This window comes from Eumetopias jubatus, unplaced genomic scaffold, assembly GCF_037043125.1.
Source record: "Eumetopias jubatus isolate StellerSeaLion01/CBP00866 unplaced genomic scaffold, mEumJub1_p1.0 scaffold_1, whole genome shotgun sequence".
Classification (NCBI taxonomy): Eukaryota; Metazoa; Chordata; class Mammalia; order Carnivora; family Otariidae; genus Eumetopias; species Eumetopias jubatus.
Window position 1 is genome coordinate 162578009 of NW_028274807.1, and position 25406 is coordinate 162603414.

General features: G+C 52.8%; 1 protein-coding gene across 1 annotated transcript in view; it reads right to left on the minus strand.

Annotated features, from left to right (window-relative positions):
- Positions 1-276: 276 nt before the first annotated feature.
- Positions 277-25406, minus strand: part of WNT7A (Wnt family member 7A) — a 63610-nt gene continuing 38480 nt past the window's right edge. Inside the window, exon 4 of the mRNA XM_028101850.2 lies at positions 277-756. Coding sequence (XP_027957651.1) covers positions 277-756 — 480 coding nt within the window. The remainder of the gene's footprint in view (positions 757-25406) is intronic.

The following is a 25406-nucleotide window of genomic DNA, read 5'->3' on the forward strand; positions in this document are numbered from 1 at the left end:
TCTGCTCCAGCCGGGGAGGCCCCCCCAGGCGGTGTGTGGGGTGGGGCGGAGCAGCACTGGGTGTGGAAGAGAACAGTCCAGGGCTCTGGGGAGATCTTTCCACCGGGCGCCTGCGGAAAACCCAGGAGAGGTGTCCCCACAGCAGAAAAGACAAGCTCAGCATTCCCCCGCGGAGATCCCAGACGAGACCTGCCAGGTTGACTGCAGCCGGAAGCTGTCCGGTCCCCCCTGCAGTCTGACTTGTGGCTGGAAGCACCCAGCCGCCGAGTCGCGGGCTCACTTGCACGTGTACACCTCGGTGCGCTCGCTGCAGGTGTTGCACTTGACATAACAGCACCAGTGGAACTTGCAGTTGCACTGCCACACGCGGGCGTACTGGTGGGTGTTGTAGCCGCGGCCACAGCACATGAGGTCGCAGCCGCTGGCCTGCGGGGCGGTCTTGTTGCAGGCGCGGCCCTGCGTGCCCACGCTGCCCGTCACCGGGTCCTCCTCGCAGTAGTTGGGCGACTTCTCGATGTACACCAGGTCTGTGTCCATGGGCTTGCGGTACGACAGCGGCTTCTTGATCTTCAGGAAGGTGGGCCGCTTGTTGCGGCTGGCTCGCACTGGCTCCACGTGGACAGCCTCGTTGTACTTGTCCTTGAGCACGTAGCCCAGCTCCCGGAACTGCGGCAGCGTGGTCCAGCATGTCTTGGTGGTGCACGAGCCGGACACACCGTGGCACTTACATTCCAGCTTCATGTTCTCCTCCAGGATCTGCAGGGGTGGGCGGGAAAGAGCACAGCACACGTCACTGCACACTGCACGCAGCGGCCCGGGGCGGCCCCCAACCCGGCCCAGCCCCGCCCCGCCCAGCCTCGCCCAGCCCCGCCCAGCCCCGCCCAGCCTCCCCGGCTCGGGCTTTTGTGGTTCCTTGTAGTGGGGGGAATCTCAGACCTGGATTCAAATCCCTCTCACCCCTGGCCTCTGTGCTGTGCTTCTACCTGGAGCTCACTTGCTCTCCCGGCCCCTCCCAACTCCTATCTGGTCCTTAGATTGGTGCTCAGGTCAGTTCAGGCCAGTCCAGGGCACACAGAGGGTTCTCTTTGACCTGCACAGCTTTATTTATTTTTTATTATTTTTTTAAAGATTTTATTTATTTATTTAAGAGAGAGAGATGGAGAGCAAGAGCACAAGCAGTGCGGAGGGGCAGAGGAAGTGGGATAAGCAGACTCCCCACTAAGCAGGGAGCCCCACGCAGGACCTGATCCCAGGACCCCGGGATCATGACCTGAGCCGAAGGCAGACGTTTAACCGACTGAGCCACCAAGGCGCCCCTGGCCGGCACAGGTTTAAAATAATTTTTGAACCAACATTTAAAAACCGGCAGATAGACTTCCGGGGTTGGTTGGTTGGTTGGTTTCTGCGTTTTGGCAAACAGAAAGGGCATCTGGCAACTCTAGGGTGAGATTCAAATCGTTTACTAATGGGTACAGCTGAGGACTGACCTACGGGGAGGGCAGCTGGCCACCAATGGCAGCATGGCAGTCCTGCTCCCCGCAGCCTCTGCCAGCACTGTCACATGGCAGCAACACCTGGAGCTGTCCCAGCAGCTGCCTCCTTCCCAGGCTGGCATCCCTCAATCTGTCACAGTACCCACCACTCCATATCGCCTCCCTGACCTCGAGTATGTATTTTCAGAGGTCATCTGCTTTGACCACTTATGACATCTGCCAGGCACGGTGAACACCCGAGGCTGGGAACCCTGGCTCTGATTTAGCCTTCCCTGGCAGCTTTCCCTGACCTCCAGGCTACACGGTGTGCCTCTTCTTCTGAGTTCCCAGTTCCCCTCAGGCTCCCATCGCCATAGCACTGAGATGCAGCACTATACGGTGAACCCCCGGAAAGCACAGATGCTGGACCCTGGGTTTAAATCCTAGATCTAACACCAACCTGCTGTGTGCCCTTGGGCAACTTCTTGAGTCCTCTGTGCTGCAGTTTCCCCGTATGCAAAACGGGGATGGATGGTAATTGTAACTAACTGTAATCATACAATGAAGCACCTGACTGCAGCAGAAAAGAATGAACTAATAATACACACAAAAAGAACAGATCTCCAAGATGTAATGCTGAGTGAAAGAAGTTGGATGCCAGAAAGAACTGACTGTGTGATTCCACTGATACGAAGTTCAAGGACAGGCAAAATTAATGGCTGGTACACGGGCAGTTGGCCCGTGAGCCATAGTTTGCTGACCCCTGCCTTGGAATATCCCTGCAAGCAAAGAAAGTAACATTTACCAAACCCCCGTGGTACTGGATATTTAGGTTGTTTTCAGGCTTTGGGGTTTGTTCTTCTTAAAATCTTTTCTCTCCCTGCCTTCTTTCTTTGTTTAAACTATATTATAGAAGGAAGTATCTTTGGAACTAAAGCTTCTCTTCCTTTTTCATCATCTTCAGCCCGATTTTATTCCAACAGACATTTATGAAGCTCCTACTGTGTACCAGGCACTGGGATGGGGATGTATTAGTGAGCATAGTTTCTGGGTCACAGTGTATGAGCATTTTCATGGTCTTCATCTGGACTGGCAAATTAACTTTGCCTGTTATAGAGTGAAAAAAAAAAGTGGATTAATGAGTAAATGACTGAACATTTATTGATCACCTGTACACGCACTGGGCCCATGTTTTCGTATGTGGCATTATTTAACTCTATGAGGTTAATAGGATTCCATTTTACAGGGGTAAAAACTGAGGCTCAGCTAAGTCCTGGAGCTGGTCTGTGGGGCATTCAGAGGCAAGGGTCTTACTGCTGAGGGTTGTGAATCAACTGCTTGGTGGCTCTGCTGACTTGCTTTGTGACCTTGGAATTGTCACACCCCCTCTCTGGGCCTCAGCCGCCTTCACTGAAACATGGAATGAAGTCAATTCCATCTTTTCTTGGCAAAAGCCAGCGTGCTGGAACAGAATCAGACATTCAAAAAATAGTCATTAGCTCTGCCTCTGGGCCTGGGCCGGTATGGGTGCTGGGGACACAGAGGTGACAAGATAAGTTTCCTGTCTCCAAGGATGGGCTCCTGTTCAGGGTCCTCCCAGTCCTGGGAGCTCTGCTTCCGGGAGGAGGTGACCAGTGCTTGGGTCAGTGGACTCAACGGGAAGGGAGCACCACCCTGTTTCAACCACAGTATCTGGAATCAAATGAGCCAGCAATGCCACAAGCATCCAGAATGTTCAGGGACAGAGATTTCAGTTGGCAGAATGCTCTGATTCCAGGACACCTAGTGTGACAGAGCACCTACTGTGTGCTGTCGTCCTCATACGACCTGCACACACGCGCAGCTGCTACTGAATGAGCAGCCCCCCAGATAACACAGATGTCCCTTCTGGTTGTCAGTGAGGAGATAGTTCCTAAGCGTCCAGCCCTCCTCCCCGCCTGGGCCTGAGAAGCGTGGGAAAAGAGCAAGGCTCAGGGGTGTGGCGATGCGCTTTGGGGGCAGGGTTAGGCAGCAGGTTCCGACTGACTGGGATTGCAGTGCAGTCAGAGATTTCAACACACACGTGCTGGGGGACACTCAGAACGGATTCAGACGATACTGAGGATGCGGGGCACCTAGAACCCTCAGCACGGCCGGCGGGTGTGCCTACACTGCACGGTGTCTAATAAGATATGCTGACCTATGGCACAGAAATTTCACTTCCAAGGCATATACCTGAAAGAATCATATGCTTGTGTGCACAGGAAACAGGTTCAAGGACGTTCATAGCAGCAGCATTGAAGGACATGTGGAGAGTGCCCAGTGTGGTTTCATGGTATCTTCACACTGGGCACTCTCCATATGTCCAGCCATGGTGGGATGGATAAGCTGAGGGGTGCGCTCAGCGGGACACTACAGGACAGTGACAATGAACAGCTACAGCAAAGCACACCAACAGAGGTCAAGCTCAGAAATACGGTGGGGAGGGAAAAAAGCAATTGGAAAAGACGTCCATGGAATGAGTTCATCTATAACAAGTTCAAAAGTAGATTGTATTGTTCGGGGGCACCTACAGAGGTGGAAAGTTATAATAAGAAGTCAAAAAATGAGGGTCACAATAAGAAATCAAGAAATGAGGGTCACAAATATCAAGACGGTGGCTGTCTCCGGGGTGGGGTGCGAGGGGCTGTGGTTGACAGGGGTCACCTGGTTCTGGGGTGCCGGCAATGTCTGTTCCTTGATACAGATGCTTTATAATTCTTCTTTTATTTTTTTTAAAGATTTTATTTATTTGACAGAGCGAGCCACAGCGAGAGAGGGAACACAAGCAGGGGGGGTGGGAGAGGGAGAAGCAGGCTTCCCGCTGAGCAGGGAGCCCGATGTGGGGCTCCATCCCAGGACCCTGGGATCATGACCTGAGCCGAAGGCAGATGCTTAACGACTGAGCCACCTGGGCGCCTTATAATTCTTCTTTTAAATCAATGTAAGTGTCCTGTGTGCTTTTTTGCACAGAAGCTATATGTTACAATTAAAAAAATGCAGTGGGTACAACAGTCACTAAGCACATCAAAGGATGCTCATCATTAGGCATCAGGCAAATGCAAATCAAAATAGCCACTTCACACCCTCTAGGATGGCTGACAGAAGAAATACAGACATAGCAAGTGTTAGCAAGGGTGTGGAGAAATGGAAACCTTCACACACTGCTGGTGGGAATGTGAAATGGAGCAGCCCTGTGGAAAACTATCTGGTAGTTCCTCAAAATGTGAAACACAGGGTTATCGTATGGCCCAGTGCTATGACCTGAATGTTTGAGTCCCACCCCCCAAATTTATGTGTTGAAATCCTAACCCCCCCAACCCTCCTCCCCCCGGGGAGACAGTAAGTGGGGCCTTTGGGAGATTCTTAAGTCATGAGGGTGGAACTGTCGTGAAGGGGATAATGCCTTATAAAAGAGGCTCCAGAGAAACCCCTAGCCCCTTCCACCATGTGAGGATACAGCAAGAAGGCACTGGCTTTGAACCAGAAAGAGGGCGCTCCCAGAAGGCGACCATGCTGGTGACTTATCTTGGACTTCCAGCCTCCAGAACTGTGAGACATAAATGTCTGTTGTTTATAAGTCACCCAGTCTGTGGTACTTTGCCTCCTAAAAAGACTAAGACACCCCGCCAGCAATTCTGCTCCTAAGTATATACTCAGGAGAAATAAAAACATACACCCGTAAAAACTTGTAAACCAATGTGAACAGCAGCATTCTTCATAATCGCCAAAAAGTGGAAACAACCCAACTGTCCTTCAACTGATGAATGGATAAACAAAAATGTGGCACATCCACACAATGGAACATTATTCAGCCATAAAAAGGAATGAAGTGCTGACACATGCTACAACATGGATGGATCTTGGGAGCATTATGCTCAGGGACAGAAGCCAGACACAAAAGACACAAATTGTGTGATTGCATTTATATGCGATGTCCAGAATAGGCAAATCTATAGAGACAGAAGGTAGACTAGTGGTTTGGGGAGAGGCTGGGGGAGATGAGTGACGGCTGGAGGGCACAAGTTCCTTTCTGAGGTAATGAAAATACTCGAAAATTATGATGGTTGAACATACCTAAGACTATGTTCGAGAGTGCGGAACTGTACGCTTTCCATAAGTGTACTGGGGATGGTGTGTGAATTATACCTTAATACAGTGGGTTTTCTAAAAAGTCTCTGGAAGGTTTTAGTGAAAAAGCCTTAGGTTATATTTTTGAGGCTGTGACACCAACTGTTTTCGTGTGGCGGATGCTGGGCCAGGAGCCCCGGTGCCGGAGGTCAGGCTCCGGGGTCAGGCTGGGTGCAGCTACCACTCCCATTGCATGCAGCCTCCCGCACATTGCCTCCCTCTTCCTGTGAGGCCACAGCTGGCCTGAGGCCATGCTAGTATTTGTGTGGGCCCCTAATCAGATGATGTCCAGCCTGTTAACCCTGCAAACTCTGCATTTTCAGAGCCTCAGTGATTGCATTATATCCGCGCTAAGCTGGGCATAATCACAGCCGCCCTGGCCAGAACTGGCCACCCAGACGGGCATCCGGGTGGGCACCCAGCCCTCTCCCCGAGGCAGGGGACAACAGCAGAGGAAACAAGTGTGGGACAAAGCCACATTCTTTGCACCCCCGCTCCCAGCCCCGGAGGCCAGGCTGACTACCAGCTTCTCAGCTGTCCAGAGGGACTTCAGGATAAGCTTCCTTTTACACTGGGAGAGTCTGGATTGTGATTCAATGACACGTGTAGTTGGAGGGTCTACGGGCTCTAAGATGACACAACCCCATGCACTTTCCCAGTGCTTGGCACACAGCAGGAGCCCAGGAAATGCCCAAAGGTAAATTCACCTACAGGGTGCATTCAAACTATTCCACGACCAGCATGCAGCGAGCCTGAGCAACGCGCCCTAAATGTTCAGGGTCTGAGAGGCCCTTCCTGGCTGGCTGGAGGGGAAGTCCGGAGGATCCCGGGAGCAGCTATGATGCGGGGAGGGGCGATCAGAGGGCTTGGAGCAGCTGGGACGGACCCATGTCAATATTTTATGGCCCTGGTGGCACTACTGGGTCCCAGCTTACAGAGCAGCCACATACGACTGCTTGGGGGCTCCCATTTTACCATCCTGTGATGCAGAGAGGCCTCGATGCAGCAGGAAAGTAAAGGGGAAAATAAATCTGTGAGGCTCACGGTCTGGTGTCTCAGAGGGTCTCTGGAGAACACGGAGTTCTCCCACCTCCCACCCCACCGGTGGCCTGGGGTCTGAACACAGCAAGGAGCCTCAGCTTAGCGGGCTGGGGGGACTTCGGGGGAGACGAGAAGTGGCTGCTACAGGGTCCACGTTTTACCTGATGAGGGGAACACGTTCCCTTCTCTTCTCCACCTGTGGCCGCTGGTCGGCTAGGAGGTGGGATTTTATCGTGAGCGGACAGGGAAGCCAGCGGAGGCCCGGAACTTGAGTCAGGACTTACAAGGACCTCATATTGGTTGCAACAAATGTGTCTCTCTGGTGCAGAGAGACTTCGTGTGTGGGGGGCAGGGTGTTTATGGGAGATCTCTGTCCCTTCTTCTTAGTTTTGCTGTGAACCTAAAACTGATCTGAAAAATAAAGCCTATTTTTAAGAAAACGATCTCAGAAGAGAAGCTGTATGCAGGGATGGTCTCCAGTGCTGAGACTGGGCTGAGTCTGCTGCTGACTGGCCAGGTACCCTCGTTGGCCCTCAGTTTCCCCATTTTGAACCCAAGGGTCTGAACTAGATGATTTCCAGAGCTGCTTCTGATGCTGTCTCTCTGTCTTCCAACTCTGTCTGTCCCGGCTTTGTATCCATACTCCTCTAACTGATACAGTGTTTCCGGAGCCCTGTCTGATCTTCCTGACACTCCCTGAGAGATGGACGTTATCATTCCCATTTCACAGGTGAAGAAAGGGAGGCTCAGAGAAAGGGAGAGACATAAGCAAGATCAGAGTGTGCATCCGTAGTCTCTCCAGACCACTCCCCATGCTTCTGCTTCCTGCTTCACACCTCAAGGAGACTACACGGCCCCCGACCACTGCTACTGGTGATTGGTTGGTTGGGCCTGGTGCATATCAGTCATGGGACCAATGGAATGCAGCTGTCACCTCCAGGTGGGTCTGACCAGTGGAAGCACTAGTGGGGGATTAGAGGGCAGGAGGGAAGTCCTGAAGGGTACTCCTCCTGCTCGCTCCCCCCCTGGGCCCCTCATTCTCATCTCCCTAGAAAGACACTCCTTACCTGTTAGGGGTCACTCCCTATTTCTCCCTTCCCCTCAGTCTCAGGCAGCCACTAACTAGCATTCTGTCTTTATGATTTGCCCATTCTAGACATTTCACATAAATGGCTTCATACACTAGGTGGCCTTTTGTGGGTCTAGCTTCCTTCATTCAGCAGAAGGTTTTCAAGGTCCATCCGTGTAGCATGGTGTAGCAGGTACCAATACAGCCTTCCTTTCCATGACTGAATAATACTCTGTCATATGGATATGCCACAGGCTGTCCCTTGTTCATCAGTTCTTGGACAGCAGTCCCTTCCTAAACTCTCCTTAATTTCCTTGTCTGAGTGCACCCAGTGTACTGGCCATGACCCCAGCGGCCGCATGCCACTCCTCTGAGGCGAGCTGAGAACAAGCCCCTTCCTCTTGACTGCCATGCCCGTCCTTGTCCACCTCTTGGCTCTGGCTCCCTGTTCCTTACCCAGTTAATCTTTACTGCCATCTCAGAGGCTCAACCCAACAATTCCACCACTGGATATGTACCCTCTGGGGAGGCTCACGTATGTGCCAAATGACCAAGTGCCTCACGGAGGCGTTATCTGAAATATCAAAAGGCCGAGAGAATCAAAAGATCCGCCAGTGGGGACTGGTTATATAAATTCTGACACTTCTGTAAACTGGAATGTTCTGCAGCTGTTAAAGAGAACCGGGCAGTTCTGTACTTACTAATGAAGGCTGATCTGCAAGAGACACGGTGAAGAGAACAAAGCATGGTGCAGAAAAGTATGCAGAGCGTGAGCTCATTTGTGTGAGGAGGAAAAGATGTGGGCATGGGTGTTAGTAAGAGCACAGAATAATATCTCTGGAGAATACATGAGAAATTGGTAAGAGTAGCTACTTCTGGGGAGGGCACCCAGTGCCAGGGATCTGGGGAGAAAGGAGCCTTACGTATGGGATTGCTTTTTGTGCCTTTTGAATATGCTATCATGTCAGAAAAAAGTCACCTCATCCGCGAAGGCTTCCTTGATTGTCAGTGACTCCCTCATGGTCTTTATGACTGTCTTGGGCTATTGATACCTGTCACCTTCGCCCTGTGAGACGATCCACCTGTCAGCATCTCCCATCAGGACAGTGGGTCTTTGTGGTGGACATGGAGATATGCCATTCAGATGCCCCTTCAAGGGAAGTCTTATATCAAAGCTGCAGCTAGTGATGTACTAGTAAATTTCGGGGGGTGGGGTGGGGGAAGACCTTTTGTGCCTTTTATAGTGTTTGCTAATTTCTTTGGGATAAATGTTCCTATCATGGCTGATTTTAAGCTACAAATGACTTAACAACTGGCTCACAAATCCCTGAATCTTTAATACTGGGTCTTGTGAGCCCATAGGAGCCAGCTCCAGCACGTCCTGGGACCGGGGGTGGAATCAGCATACACCCCCAGCTGTCAGATACTCCAGGGCCTGTCCCACCTGCAGAACTGCAGCCTTCGCAGGTGGGCGGCAGCCAGGGGCTCAGAGAGGCAGGGGTAACAGGTCTGGCCAGTTGGATGGGCAGTACCTGCCCCAGAGTTCTTTCCAAGGCTTTGTCTGGCCAACATTGCAGCACCACCTCAGCTCAGCCCGGCTCCTCCCCTTTCCCTTCGCTGAGTCCTACTCAACAGCTTGGACCTGAAACTCCATCTCAGCCTCTGCTTCTGGAGAACCCCACCTGTGACATTCCTCAGAGGCTGGGGCCCGGCCATTCACCTCCACCTCCCTAGCCTCTGGCAGAGAAAGCCTGGCATGGAGAAGGTACTGACCAGTAGGAAGCGGAAAGAAGGACCTAGTGTGTGTCTATTCATGTTCATTCACTGACTCATTTTACATTGAGCACCAACTGTGTGCTATTCGGTATCACCCCCACTGCAGGGGCCCTGGGAGGACCGTGATGCAGGGAGATGCTATCCCTGCCTTCTCTGGGCCTACAGATCCAAGCCAGGAGCAGCCATAATAACCCTCTTGAATCTGTAAATTTGGTGCATTCTATGAAAGAGTGGAACAGAATGCAGAGAAAACTTTTGACCCAAGAGTAGCTGCTCTTGTGTGCAGCTTCAGGAAGCCTCCCGCAAGAAGGCAAAGGCTGAGCTGGCAGCCAAATAACAGGAAGGATCAAATAGAATCAGCCAAACTTAGCAGGATGGGAAAACAGCATTTCAGACCAGGAAACAGCACATGCCAAGGCCCAGAGGTAGGAGGGATGTGGCCTGCCCACGAAAGAAATGGGAAGAGGCAGGGGGGCTGGCCACTCAGGGCAGGGAGGAGCCTGGATCACCTGCAAGCTAAGGAGTGCCACTGAGGGCCTTTTAGGCAGGGGAGTGGCGAGGTCTGAATGACACCTTTAGAGATCATTCCAGACAGAAAGGAAATTAGGTTAGAGAAGGTCAGAGTGGCAGGGCGGAGATGTGGAAAGACACTGTCCCCATCACCCAAGCCAGAGACGACAGTGGCTCTGACATAGGTGGTGGCAGGAGGGGACAGGAGGGGAAAATCAGCAATACCTGGTGAATGATCCATGGGGAGTTTGTCGGGGGCCCAGGGCAACTCACAGGCCTCTCATGGATAAGGAGACTATGCACTGAAACAAGGAACCCAAAGAAGGACCAGGCTAGAGGAAGAGCACGCATTGAGGGCATTATGGGGAAATTTCTGGCACAGTGAATACCCCGGAAGAAGGGCATCGGGGGAGTCTTTTGGTGCCACTGAAATCTGGCCCTAGTCAGCATGGATGCCCACAGAAGATAATGTGACTAGAGCCCCAGTCAGGATTCAGTCACTTCCACAGACTAAAACATGTGGTTGAAACCAGCCAGAAGTGAGGTAAACCCCTATAATCTTTGGTATTAAAAAAAAAAAAGGTTACAAAAGCACAGGACAGGAGAGTCTGAGAAAGACTGAAAGCTTTACATGACCACAACTTCAATATGAACTAATAAGCTGCTAAAAAACCTGAGGTCATATTAACTGAGGTCCGGGGCCCACAGTAAGGGAGGAGATTGCTATGTGATTTTCAGAATTGAACTACACCCCAGCAGATGGACAGAGACAGATAGAGTATGTATAGGGGAAAGGGCTGGAGACCCCATACCTAAGGAGCTGGAGCTGCTCAGCCTAGAGAAGGAAGTTTCTGGGTGTCCTTGGTCACTGCCCCATCTGCTCTGCAGGCCTATCCTGGGGCAGGGTGAGTGGGAGGGACTGTGTGTCCATCCAGAGGGCAGAACGGGGACTCCAGTTGGAAAGGAGTCACAGGATAGCAGATCCCCGCTCAGTGAGAGGCCAGCCCTTCCCACCACGCGACCATACCTGGATGGGGGGCTGTGGGGAGGTGATGAGCTCCCTGTCCTGCAGAATGTGGCAGCAGCAGCTGGGGTCTGTGGTGGGGATTCCTGCACAGGGTAGGGCGGGGCTACTCTCAGTCTGCTTCTCTGCCCCCCAACCCAGCCCCAAACCTGTCTGGAGAGCAGGAAGAATTTTCCGCACCGCTGGAGGGAGAAAAATCAATCTCTTTCTGACAGGTCCCCCAGGAAGTGCCAACAATGTACCAGGTGCTGCCCAGAGCCCAGAATTACCCAGGGCAGGATTCTTGGGCCTGGGAGGGGCCTTGGGAGAAACTTGGCTCCAGAAAATTCCTTGAATCGTAACACCAAATAGATGCTATTGAAGTTGGCCTCCTGGGCCATGGCAGACTCTGGGGCTGCCCAGAGGATCTGGGGGGGGTGAACTTCTGGGAGGTGGAAGGGGTTCTGAGGGGAGTGAGGTCAGGCAGCGACTTCGGCTCCCACCCAGTCCATGCCGCATGGCACTCCTGTGACCGGGAGTCTCCGATACCCTCCGAAGCGTTCTGAGTGACGTCTAATTTTTAAAAACCAAAAGCTGTTTCTCAGCATTGACTTCCACTTCTTCCTCTCACAGACTCTCCCACATTGAGACCACTGGGAAGAACATGAAGCCCCCACACAGTCCAGGAGGATAGCCCACCCCATGGCGGTCCGAGCCTCCTGCCACGCCCTCCTCCAGGTATGCAGCTCCATTCCTCCCTCCATGGTCTAACCCCCCCAACACTTCAAGGGCCGCCAAAAATGGCCCTCTTCTCAGAGCGTCCCGCCCTGCGCACCGAACGCCAGCAGGACTCGGCCAGCACAGATTTCTCCCGCTCCCAGGGCCCTTCTCCAGTGCCCTGCTTGTTTCACGGCAAGGCTGGTGTGGCCTTTGGAGCTCTGCAAACACTGACTCCTCAGTGAGGCTTTCCCACAGCCACCCTGACTGCAGTCACCCTGTCAGCGATGGCTCCCAGCTCCTGCCAGTCAGCCCTGCCAGATCCCACTGCTCACCCCTCCCAGTTCTCACTGCTCACCCCTCCCAGTTCCCACCAGTCAGCCCTCCCAGTTCCCACTGCTCATCCCTCCCAGTTCCCATTGCCCATTCCTCCCAGTTCCCACTGCTCACCCCTCCCAGTTCCCATTGCCCATTCCTCTCAGTTCCCACCAGTCATTACTCCCAGGTCCCATTGCTCATTGTTCTCAGATCCCGCTGCTCATTGCTCATGGTTCCCAATGCTCATTGCTCCCAGATCCCACTGGTCATTGCCAAGGATAGGATCTTGACTCAGGCCAGTCAGGGCCAATCAGAACAAGTCCTGAGGATTCAGTGTGAAGAAAAAATAAGAACCTTTCTGGTTATTTCCCGCCAGATGTGAAGAAGGAATGCAAGGGCCAGAGCTATGGATAGGCATCTTGCAATCATATGGGTGTGAGAATGGAGTTAACTAGGAAAGCAGAACTGAGGAAAGAAAGAGAGGATGATGGGTATGTGCAACTGGTTCCTAGGAATATCTTCTGCATCCTGGATCAAGCTGGACTTGAATGCATTACCCCAGGACCATTCAGTTCCATGAATTGATGAATTTCCTTTGTTTTGAAGCTGGTTTTCCTCTATCTTAAAATATCCTAATGGATACACAGCTCCCTTTATTTATAGGAGAGATGCTTTCTGTAAAGCTGATAGCCAGTCCATGGGTTTTAAGTCACAGCATGGACTGGCTAAAGACTGGTTTGCTTAAAAGGGCCTTGGGGAGGCCAGGACCTTGATGGCTGGAGACTGAGGTTAGCTGGGTATCTGCTGCTTCCTTTCCTTTGACCCCCCCACTGTTGGCCAGCCTGGCTCCTCTGCAGGAGGGGTCAGTTCTGGACCATTTGCACCCCAGGTAATGAGCAGTGACTTAGGCAATCAGAATCGGTCTCTACATGACAACATGTTGTAATGGAAAGCAGCCTAAAGCTACCTAGGAAGCCCCAAGAACCCTGGTTCAAATCTTACCTCTGGTCACCACATGCCAGTGATGACAGACATGACCAAAGGGAGCAGGGCACACTTCCTGTCTGGCTGTCCATTTCCTCATCACAACCAGCCTGCCTCTGACCACAGAGGCTGAAAACCCAAGACACCACTTGATAAAAACAGAGGCCTGAGAGAGTGACTTCTCGTTTCCCATCTTTGGATGCTGTGATGTGAGAGTGTGATTCCTGGAGCTTAGGCAGCCATCTTGTGACTAAGAGAACCAGAGGCTGACAAGGGGACAATGGCGGACCAGCAGGATAGAAACCCAGGTCCTCGAAGAATTGTTGAGCCTCTGAAAAAAAAACTTCATCCAGACTTTATTTTGCAAAAAAAAGCCAACTCCTTTCATTGAAACCACTTCTAATAAGATGTTTTTGTTACTTGTAACCAGATGCAACCTCAGTGATTTGCTCTTTCTTGTAAAGCAGGAGCAAGTCGTTCCTCAGAAGAGACAGTGGGGATTAAGTGCGAGGAGGGCAATCGGGGCCTGGTGCAGGGCATCTCACACAATAGCCCTAGCCTGGTGAGTTTTCCTATTTCATTCATGAATGCTGAGATGTATGGGCACAGCCCTGGAAGGACACGGGCAGAGGAGCAGCGATGTGGGGTGGAAGACTAATCGGCTGGAGGTCCTGGTGCTGCCTCTACACAGCTGTGTGACTCTAGGCAAGTCCCTTTCCTTCTCTGGGCCTCAGTTTCCCCCACCTGTACAATGAAGGGGTTAGAGAAAGATCTTCAAGAGAGAAGACAAGGACACAGAGGGCCAAGGAGGACAGGGGTGGGAAGGAGAGCAGTTGGCCGAAACCTGCCACATTCTCCCAGATGTCCCCAGGGTATGTGTCAATTCCAGTGTGGTACAGTAGCCACACAGACGCAGAGGTCATTGTGAGTGCCGAGTGAACCCTGCTAAAGAGGCTCTGGGCCTTCATCCTCCCTCCCGCCCTCCCACACCCAGGCCGACTTGCCCCAGAAACCTATGCTGTTGTAAACACCCCAGCCCAGCTCCTGAGGCTTGTCCATATAGCCGGCACCTGGCTCGGGAGCCCAGGGTATCTTCATGAAGCCCCCAAGCTGGCCACCTCTTCTACCCGCACACCGCCCACTCATGCCTGCAGTGTCTCCCCCCATCCCTGTTACCACTGGTGCTTGCTCCCACTCTCAGATCCTAACCACCCTCTCCCCAGCAGGACACCTGGTTCCAGAATCTTCTGTGGACAAACCCCACGTGAGCTGGATCACATGGGAAAGCTGGCCATTGGTCAAGGAGAGGCACAGAAAGCAGGGGGTAGGTCTGCGAGGCGCGGAGGCCTCATCTCCCTAGGGCTGATGTTTGGTTTCCCCAGAAGGGAGGTGACCTGAGCAGGATGGTCACCCAGTCCTGCCGGCTTCCTCTGCTAGGCCTCCATGCCCTAGCCACCCCAAGTAGCATGTGACCCAAACCACTTGCACCAGCCAAGCTGAGCACTTGCCCCTCATCCTGTGTGTATGATAAGGGGTGTCCCTTACCGCACTTGGGCCACTTCCGGTGCTCCTTACCTCACGGGCACATTCCCAAGGAGCCTGACAAGATGGGGGCCCTGCTGGTGTCAAGGCTGGCTCCGTCGCTCACCTCCCGTGAGAGCCCAGATGTGCTGGGCAGTCTGTCTGCCCCCTTCTCCAGCCCGGAGGCTCACGTGTGAACACTACGCCCATAGACCCCCTACCCCCCAGCCTCTGGTCAGGTCCAGCCAGTGGGAGACCCCGCAGAAGACTGGAGGGCAGGAAGAAAGAGAGGCTGGGACACTTAGTCCCCAGACTCCCTCTCTGTGGGGCCATATGGTGGCTCTCACTGCATTCCCCTACCTATAACCACGGCTCCTAAATCGTTCCTCTCCTCCAGCTATACTCTCTCCAGTGACATGTTCCCTTCCCTGCCCCTTCAGGCCTCCAGGTAGTAAGAACTCCCCAGTGTCGCCAACACTCGGTGCTACAACAGCCCTCACAGGATGCCCCAAATGCTGCCCACACCCCTTGAAGTAATCCCTCCATTACACTCTCTTCTGTTACCCCAACTGTATCATCCACCAGACCCTGGCCGGGACACTGGTGGGCAAGGTACGCCACCTCCGTGAGCCTTGGTTTTGTCCCCTCATTCAGTGGAACTCACGCCCTGGTGGCACGGCGAGGGCCGAATGACCAAAGGTATAGTGCCAGGCCGAAGGAGGCCCTCGGAGATGTGGCTGTTGTTATTCTGACCTTTAAATTATTTACAGTGCTGCGTGACGTTTTTGTGTTGGACTTGGCTAAGAGTAGGGACAATTTCTCAGAAATGAGCTCTGGGCTGGCTTCTCGCCCAAGCTTCACCGGTTCCTCCCACCAGACCGTGAGCCCCATGAGGGCAAGAAACCATGTTCAACCCCAATAAAAGCCGCTCACTTCGTTCAGCCACTGTTCTAAATATTCCACACAGAGGCAGATTTATTATCATCATCCCCATTCTACAGCCGAGGAAGCTAAGGCACCAGGGAGTCACAGTTAGGAAGCGTGGGGTCTGGTCTTCCGCCACAGGCAGTCCCCCTCAGGAGCTCTGCGGGCCAGCTGAACAGAAGGAAGCCTGAGGGCCCGGATGGCCTTGTTCCCTTAGGCTACAGTCTCGTGGGCTGGTTTGTGTAGTGGACACTGTGGTGTCCGTCCGGGTCCTCCTCCAGGACCCACACTCACTGCCCCACTGTCCGGGGTGTGGCCGCTGATCCTCCAAGGCGGGGTCCTCCTAGGAGCTGCTCTGCCAGCATGGAAGCCACCTCACCCAAGGTCCTGCCCCTCCTCGGGGCAACTCCAGCCAATGACCGGTTGATGCTGGCTACCAAGACCTGGTCTCCCTGCCTCAGCTGGGGACAACTCTAAAGGGCCGTTCCAGCCCCAGAGCATCTCGTGGGACCAGCTGAAGCCTCTGTGGGGGCTACAACACAGCCCCTTCTCTCCCTTGCTTCCTTACAGGTCTGTCTCCCCAGAGCCCTTCCTGGAAATGCCCTGCATGTGCATTTCCACATCAGGGGCCGCTTCCAGTGGCCCTGATCTAGGGCAGCGTATAACCCAGCAGGCAGCTGGCCCTGGGCCATGCCCCCCAGGCACCACAGGTGTGAGCACTGCCCTGGCAGGAGAGGCTGCAGGCTGCCAGCCCAGAATCATCACTGCCTGCCCCTCCTCCTGCTGCTCCTCCCCCCTCCCCCCTCCTCCTGCTCCTCCCCTCCCCCTCCTCCTCCTCCTCCTCCTCCCCCTGCTCCTCCTCCTCCCCCTGCTCTTCCTCCTGCTCCTCCTCCTGCTCGTCCTCCTGCTTCTCTACCTGCTCCTCCTTCTCCTGCTCCTCCACCTGCTCCTCCTCCTGCTCCTCCTGCTCCTCCTCCTCCCCCTGCTCCTCCTCCTGCTTCTCCTCCTGCTCCTCCTCCCCCTGCTCCTCCTCCTGCTCTTCCTCCACCTGCTCTTCCTCCTGCTCCTCCTCCTGCTCCTCCCCCTGCTCCTCCTCCTGCTCCTCCCCCTGCTCCTCCTCCTGCTCCTCCTCCCCCTGCTCCTCCTCCTGCTCTTCCTCCACCTGCTCCTCCTCATGCTCCTCCTCCTGCTCCTCCTCCTGCTCCTCCTGCTCCTCCTCCTCCCCCTACTCCTCCTCCTGCTTCTCCTCCTGCTCCTCCTCCCCCTGCTCCTCCCCCTGCTCCTCCTCCTCCTCCTCCCCCTGCTCCTCCTCCTGCTCCTCCCTCTCTTGCTCTTCTTCCGCCCCCTCTTGCTCTCTCTGCTCCTCCTGCACCGCCCCAGCTCCCCCCCTCTTGCGTGTCAATCCATCATGACCAGAAAGCTGCATGTCATTCAGCTGCAGCTGTATTCCTCTGGGCAACTCAGATGAAAGAGAGGAAAAGGCAGCTTTTTTTGGTAAACATTTGGAGTATTTTCTTCTCAGCCACATTCTTTAAGTCATATTGGATGCACTGACTTCAAGCAAATATTCCTGTCTGCCTCAGGTGGGGACGGCAGGGGGAGAGCCGCGTTCCATAGAACAGAGCCCCTGGAATGCAAGCAGGTTAGCCCCGACTGCAAGGCGGGTGCAACGTCCGGCCAGGGCCTCAGGACAAAGAGTGTCAACCCAAACCAGAGAGAGACGTTTCCCTGTCTAGACTGGGCCCTTCTGAAATTCAGTGCTGGCCAGGTTACAACTGCTCCAACACCATCTATGGCTCCCTGTTGTTGGGGTTAAAGCCCAGTCTTTTGTCTGGCTCTCCAGGCATCCACGAACTTGGCCTCTGCCCAACTCTGGGGACTTGAAGGAAGCCATGTCTCAGGGACAAACACCCCCTCGCCCCTAGACTTATCTCCTTCTAGGTTCCCACTGCCCCCAGGACACCTGTCTGCCCCTGCACACAGTCATGTCCAAACACACCCCACGAGTCACATGCACACGCATCCTCCCCATATGCATGGCCCCCAATGAGCCCCATGCTGTTCACACCCTCACAATCATCACCACACACTCTGTCACACATGTGCTCACAATCGCCGGCTCCCTCACTCCCAGTCACACACGTGTGTGCAAACTCACATACACGACCTCACACCACTCACCCCTGCTTAGCACATGCTCACATAGTCCCTCACCCACCCAGACACACCACATACCCTCCTGTGCTCAAACGCACACGTACACACACACATAGAGCCCCCCACATACTCACACACGGACACAAACACATACACCTTCCCATACACACACATCATACACATACACCCCCCACACTCTCACACACTCCATACACACATCTACCCCTCACATGCTCACACACATATATACACATACACTATATACACATACACGCACACACACACTCACACATGTCAAACACACAGACACCTCCCCACACACACACTCGCATCCATACAACATGCATACAACCCTCACATGCATGCTTGTAGGCATCATACACACAAACCCCTTGCACACATGCTTGTACACATACACACAGACACCTCCCCTCACACACGCTCGCACACAGGATACACACATCCTCAGATGTGAGGGAACCCAGGTGGTGGAGGCCAGCAAATGGGCTCCCCTGCCCTTCCTAGCCAGGGGCCCTGGGTCAGGCCTCAGCTTTGCTTATCTATAAACTGAGACTCGCACAACCCATTTGAAGGACTGTGGGGGGCATTTAAGGTAGAAACCCCATTTTAGAGGTGGAACAGACAAGCTCCAAGCAGGGCAATGGCTGATCACAGTGCTGCCTCCTAACCCCCGCCCGTCTCTCCCAGACACACTCTGTCTGCTTCTTTCCCGTGAGCTGACTCACCCAGAGGGAGCAGGGTTGACCCAGGGAGGGGGGCTGCCTCCGACAGCGTCGGCCCGAGAGACAGGGTCTGGGTGGGGGATGTGGACTGTGGCCCGGAGTAAGGTAGTCAGGTGACCCCAACTATAGCATGAGGGGCAGGGAAGCCAGCAGGAGGGCGCTAGAACCACTGAACCCACTTGTTCCTTCCAACTTCCGGAGCATCAGTGAATTGGCCTTGGCATGCATTCGTTCTTTCATTTAGTCATTCATTCATGTATGCATTCATTCTTCCATTAATTCATCCTTCTACCACATGTTCATTTAATCCCTGCTCTGGGCCGGGCCCTGAGGTTGATGGCCAGGTGGGCAGAACGAGGCAAGCCCCCTGCTCTCTGGAAGCTTACACTCTGGGAGGAAGGTGACCATGCATCCAACTGTGCCACAGGCCGAGGTCAGCCCCCACCAATGGTGGCTCTGAAGGAAAGCACACACCTGCCCCTCCTGTGGTCCCAGACCCCAGCCGTTCTCCTCCCACAACCCGACTGGAAAATGTTTTTGAGACAATGGAGGAATCTGAATCAGGTGGGGTATCATACAGCCTTGAGGAACTGTTCATGTTGTTCTGGGTAATAACAGTACCATTGTTATGTTTTTTAAAAATCCTTACTGACTAGTGAAATAAAATGATGTCTGGAATTTGCCCTAAACTGTTCCAGTTTGGGGGATTTGGGGTAGACACTGAAACAATGCTGATGGCTGTTGGCCAAATGTTGGGGTTGTTGTAGTTGAGGGTTGGGTATGTGGGGTTCATTATACTGTTCTCCCTCCATCTACCCCCATCATCCCCTGCTACCTCTGACCTCACCCTATGCCTTTGTCCACTGCACTCCAATTATAATGCATTCCTTGCTGTTTCTCCAATATACCAGGGATGCTCCTGCCTCAGGGCCTTTGCACTTGCTGTCCCTTTGCCAGGAACACTCTTCCCTACCCTCTCTATATATGGTTCTGTCCCTCCCTTGACCTTTGCTCAAATCTCTCCTTTCCAAGAACACTTTCCCTGACCCCTGTTTCCCTGGTTCATCTTGTTCCCTTGCGTTAGTAACTGACATAGCACACATTTTCTTTGTTTGGTTTCTCTTGTCTCCCACTGGAATGTAAACTGCTCAAGGACAGGGACTTGGTCTGTCTGCTCCTGGCCGTGTCTCCAGCACCTAGGCCTGTGCCAGGACTATAGCCGGTGCTCAGAAAATACTTGCCGAACGAATGACTGAGAGCAGTAATGGTGGAGCCCGACTAGAGTGAGGTGAGGACATATCCTTCTGCGCTGAGAACTGACGTTGAGGAGCATGAGGCTGGACAGGAAGGAGGCAAGGACAGGCCGGGCAGAGAGAACAGCATGGGCAAAGGCCCCAGGGCAGAAGAAAGCGGGGAGCAGTCAAGACAGGGAGAGAGGGCCAGCCCGGCCTCCTGATGGGACCGGGGCAGAGGACCGGGGCGGGGGCTGGGGGGCTTGGTATTTGAGAAGCCCCCTCAGGTCATCCTGTGGATGACAGCCCAGAGGCCTGAGCAGGTGCAGGAAGCAGGAAGGTGGAGCCTCAGCCAGGCGGAACCGCAGATGAAGGGCAAGGAAGCTCACAGAAGCTGGAGGACCGCTTGGCCATTTTCCAGAAAAAGGTCCCTGTGAACCTGCTTTGGTGGCGAATCGGCCACAGCACCTGCTGCCCTTGCTGGCCCTGGCCAGCCCGAGGAGGATGCAGAGCCTGAGCTCCCAGCAGCCCAGTGCCTCTGTCTGTCCAGACCCTCCTCTCCTCACCCCGGGACCTGGGCTCCTGCAGGGACAACTCTGAAGACGGAGAACTTCAAAGACCCCTGGTATCTAAACACAAGGACGGTGCAAGAGCCAGACCAGAAACAGGCATCCACACAAAACCTGGATGTGAACGTTCACAACAGCACTATTCTCAGGAGCCCCAACGTGAAACAAGCCACGCATCCCTCAGCTGATAGGTGGATACACAAAATGGGGCATATTCATACAATGGACTATTTTTCGGCCATAAAAAGGAATGGAGGATTGATAGAGGCTCCACATGGATGGTCCTTGAAAACACAATGCTGAGTGAAAGAAGCCAGTCACAAATGATCACCTCGTGTATGATTTCGTTATATGAATTGGCAAATCCACAGAGAAAGAAAGCAGATTAACGGTTGCCTGGAGCTGGGGAGCCAGGAGTGGGGACTAACTGTTAATTGCTAACAGGTACGTGGTGTCTTTGGGGGGTGAGGAAAACATCCTAAAATTGTTATGGTGAGGGTAGTGCAACTCTGAATCCCTTCTGTGCGCACTTAATGCCATTTCTGAACCCCACAACACCCGTGCCACCTCAGGGCCTTTGCAGCTGCTATTCCCTCTGCCTGTGACACCCTTCCTTGGGTTCCTCAGCTCCAGCTCTGCTCCTCAAAGTGACCCTCGCTGGACAGCCTCTCCACGGTGCCCCGTACGCTGTCCCCAGGGTAACCCCCTGTCATAGTGCCCTGTTAACATCCTCCCAAGCCCTTGGGGCACTTGAAGATGACTGATTTGCCTCTCCCCTCCCTGCCTAAATGTCAGCTCCAGAAAAGCATGGCCCTTATTTGCCTTGTTCAGGAGGCATCTAGAAGAGGCTCGCCTCTTGCATCTCCTCAGCCAGCATTTGAATGCAATGCAGGAGTGACTGCGTGAGCATAGGAATGAGTTCATCCTGGATCAGGAGCCTCGCCGGCCACTTCCTTCATGGTGGGATCTTGTAGAAGAGGCCCTGACTTAGTCCATAGAAGAGCAAGGTGCCCAGGTGTCATAGAGGGGCTCCATGACAGGGGACATAAGGGATGCATGCTCCGGAGCATGGAGGAAAGACCCAGGAATGAGGTCACACTGGCCGAACACCTTCTGTGCCCCCAGCCACCCCGCAGATGAACTGCCCTAACTCCAACGAGGCCCTGCCCGGGTGACCAGGTACCAATGAAGCCCTTTGAACCCTTATCCCAGAGCAGAGGTTCTCTTGGTGTTGGTGTCCAGGCACAAGAGCTGGTATCTGGGAGGGTGGGCTAGCCTGGCCTGAGGTTCCATGTTGCCCCACACATCCCAGAGGACATGGGCGCAGGGACACCTCCCCTGAGATATGCTTTTTCCTGCCCCTGATGGAGTCGGGTTTTTTCCAGCCAGGCGACTAGGAAAAACACCCTGGGTTATCTCTGTGCCAGGGCGGTTTCCAGAGAGGTGGGGTGGGGCCTTCTCCCCCCCCCCCCGGGTGGAGGAGGGCCATAGTTGAGGAATAAACTCCTCTGAAGCTACAAGGAATTGCCACAGGAGCTAAGACCCGAGGGCTCAGAGGGACCTGGGGCTCTGTCCCAGCCCTGCCACCAAGAGCTGTGTGTTCGGAGGATTGTGAGTGGGCCTGGAAGAGCCTCTGAAACCACGTCACACCAAAGGAACTGGAGCATCTTAGAGCAGAGAGAGGAGTTTTCAACGTCCTGACTGGGAGTCCTAACTCTGCTGCCACCTTGCATGGGAGCCACGCACCCGGCTGGGCGACCACAGGAATATCGCTTGACCTCTCTGAGCCTGGTTCTTCAACAAGAAAACTGGGGGTTAAGAACAACAACAGACACCATCTCAGGGTCGTTAACTGAGGCAGAGTAGGTGAGGTTTCTTGCCTCTAGAGGACAGGGCTTCAAGGGGACCAGGTCGGTGCCGCCAGATTCTTGCAGGACCGCTTTCTGCAGAGGATGCCAATAGGCCTGAGGACCTGGGGAGCAAATCTGGCTCTTCCTAGTTGTTTTGGAGGGGCAGCTCCCAACTGAGAGCCTGCAGGATGGGAGTAGGCTTGGAGGGAGAGGGTTCCCTCTCACCAGAGGTATGCAAGCCAGATTTAGATCTGTACTGTCCAAAATGGCTCGGCCACATGAGCACTCAAACTATGGTTAGTCTTAACTGAGATGTGCTGTGCAAATGCCAAGATTTCAAAGACTTCTTATGGGGAAAAAATAACGTAAAGTATCTCAGTATTTTCAAATTGATGACATATTGAAATGACAATATTTTAGGTGCATTAGATTAAGTGAAATATATTAATAAACTTCATGTCACCTTTTTAACCTTTTTGATGTGGCTACCAGAAAATTTAAATTACATACACGGCTTGTATTAATTTCTTTTGGACAGGTAGGCAGAATCCTTGCTGCTCAAAGAGTGGCCCCAGGACCAAAGAGCATGGCCTTGTGGGAGTTTGTTGGAAATATGGATTCTTGGGCCCTACTCCAGAACCTACAGAATAGGAGGCTGCATTTCCACATGCCCCCTAGGTGATCTGTGTGCTTGTTTAAATTTGAGACACCTTGCAGACGCCTTGTTTGGAGGTCTGGGGGAATCTCCCCTTCAGGTAGGGAGTCGGAGCCACAGTGACCTGAAGTCCAGCCTGTATTACGTGAAATATTAATTGATGCCTTTGTCCTTGAGTCATATACTTGGTCCGTAGTGTCCTTTAAACCCCGCTTTCTCACGCCAGGAAGCAAACATACTTTCAAGAGAAAAGGGTAGCTTCATGAGGGACTAGTCTGTCTTCAAAATGAACAGTATCCGGGCGCCTGGGTGGCTCAGTCGGTTAAGCATCTGCCTTCGGCTCAGGTCATGATCCCTGGGGTCCTGGGATCGAGCCCCGCATCGGGCTCCCTGCTCCATGGGAAGCCTGCTTCTCCCTCTCCCACTCCCCCTGATTGTGTTCCTGCTCTCACTGTGTCTCTCTCTGTCAAATAAATAAAATCTTAAAAAAAAAAAAAGAAATGAACAGTATCGGGGACTACACCAATGGTTGGCATCCTAACTTTTTAAAGCCTGGGACATAATCTCAGAAAATAACTGAAATGTTATGTGTTAAAAAGAAAAAAACCCCAAAATGTAACCAACTCCCCCTAAATTCCTCCCTCTTTTTCTCTCCGAAAACTTGGCCCACAGGCATTAAGTGGCACTAAATATAGAAATGGTAAGCAAGTAAATCACTCAGAGGTGCCACAGGTTGCCCAGGGCCTGTTTTACGGTTGAGTTGTAAACCATTGAGAGCTGAGAGCTGTAATTAAAATGCTGACAGCCTCCCAACTGTGAACAGGACGGACGGGAGGGAGCAGACTGGGAACCCGCTTGGAGGGAAGCGGGGAGGGTGGTGCCTTTCCAAATGCACATCAGCCCAGGTTCAAAGTCCGCCATTGGCTTTCCAGGACACAACCAAACTCACGCTCCTCAGCTCACTGAGGCCAGGAGGTGCTGTGCCCTCCCTCCTCCCAGCCCCACTCCCAGACCCAACCGCGTGACTTCATTTCCTCTCGCTCTCGCTCAGGGAGGGACACGCTGCTCTTGGCCTCAGGCTTTGTGCCTGTGCTGTTCCCTGTGTCTCAAATGCTATTCCCCACATGGCCCACTTCCTCACTTCCGGCTCAGAACTCGCCTTCTCAGACTACCCTGACTACCTAATATAAAATACCCCCTCCCGTCCTCCCTGTCTTCTCATTGTGCTCGATTTTTTCATTATAGCACTTATGATTCTCTGCCAGTAGATTCTCTTTATATTCAATGATTTGTTTGTCCTCTGCTTTCCCTCTGGAATGTCAGCTCCATAAAGGCAAGTATCATCTAATCCCAGAGCCTAAAACGGTACCAGAGACATAAATAGGTGCTTAATAAACATTTGTTGAATTAATGAATGCATGGATTTCCATCCCTTTCTTTCAGCTGGTCTGGTGATCTCACTGGGAAAATGTCCAACTTGCCAGCAATGAGCTCAGCTTTTCACCCATCCATTCAACCAGCCATCCTTCCCAATAACTATCCATTCATCCATCCATCCATTCATCCACCTGTCCAACCACATAACCATTCATCCAATGATCCTTCCAAATACTACCCATCCATCCCTCTATCCTTCCAAATACCCATCCATCCATCCAACCATCTTCTAATATCTATCCACCTAATCATCCATCCGTTCATCCACATGACCATCCACCCACCCATCCAAACCAACCCCCAGATGGTTAGACCTCCTATCCTGGGGTCCTACATTCCCCTTTACCAGATCCAGTTCATGCCATCATGAACACATGCAGTTACTCACCATTTCCCTCTGTTATTACGGTGTAAGAACGTCAAAAGCAGGAATTGTGTGTCTCATTTATCTCTGATTTCCAGTGCCTAACTCTTAGCAGGTGTTATTGAAGGTTTCCTGAAGGAGTATTTTTTCCTTTCCCCTTATTTACTTGTTCTGCATTCCCTAGCAGCCTGTGAGCTCCCTGATGGCCAGCACCATTTTTCAGTCATCTGGGGGTCTCTAAAATCTTACACTGGACACAAAGAAGACACGTTGTAAATATTTAACGAATGAGTGAATGAGTGAATGTGCAGAAGAGAGGAATATAGCAAGAGTATAGACTCTGGAGCCAGACTGCCTGGATTCAGATGCTGGCTCTCTCTCTATTAGCTGTGTGGCCTTGGGTGAGTCAATGAACTTGAACACAATGAACACTGGAACTTGAACACAAGGAACCCTCATTCATAAAGGGCAGATAATAATAGTCCTTACCTCACTGGGTTCTTAGGAGATTTTTATGAGTTAATAGATATGAGGAACTTAGAATAGTGTCTGGAGTAAGACAAAGGCTACATAGGTGTTTAAAAATGAAATCTCCATTTAAAGCTGGCCCATAGGAACAAATATCCACAGCACAGAGTCTTGAGTTTAAAAGGTGGGAAGGAAGCGTCTGTCTGAGCTTGCGCTGTTCCCACAGGAGGCCTGCTACAGCAAACACTTTAACTTTTTCCAGCCACACTGGGATCATTTTGCAAACTACCAATATTATGCCAGGTGGTCATAAGTGCTATGTAGAAAAAGAACACATGGAAAGGGACAGGAAGTGGTGAGGCAGATGGGACTGCAGTTTCAAATAGGGGGGCAGGAGAGGACTCAAAGACTTGAGAAGGTGAAGGGGTGACTGTCTGGAGGGTGAGC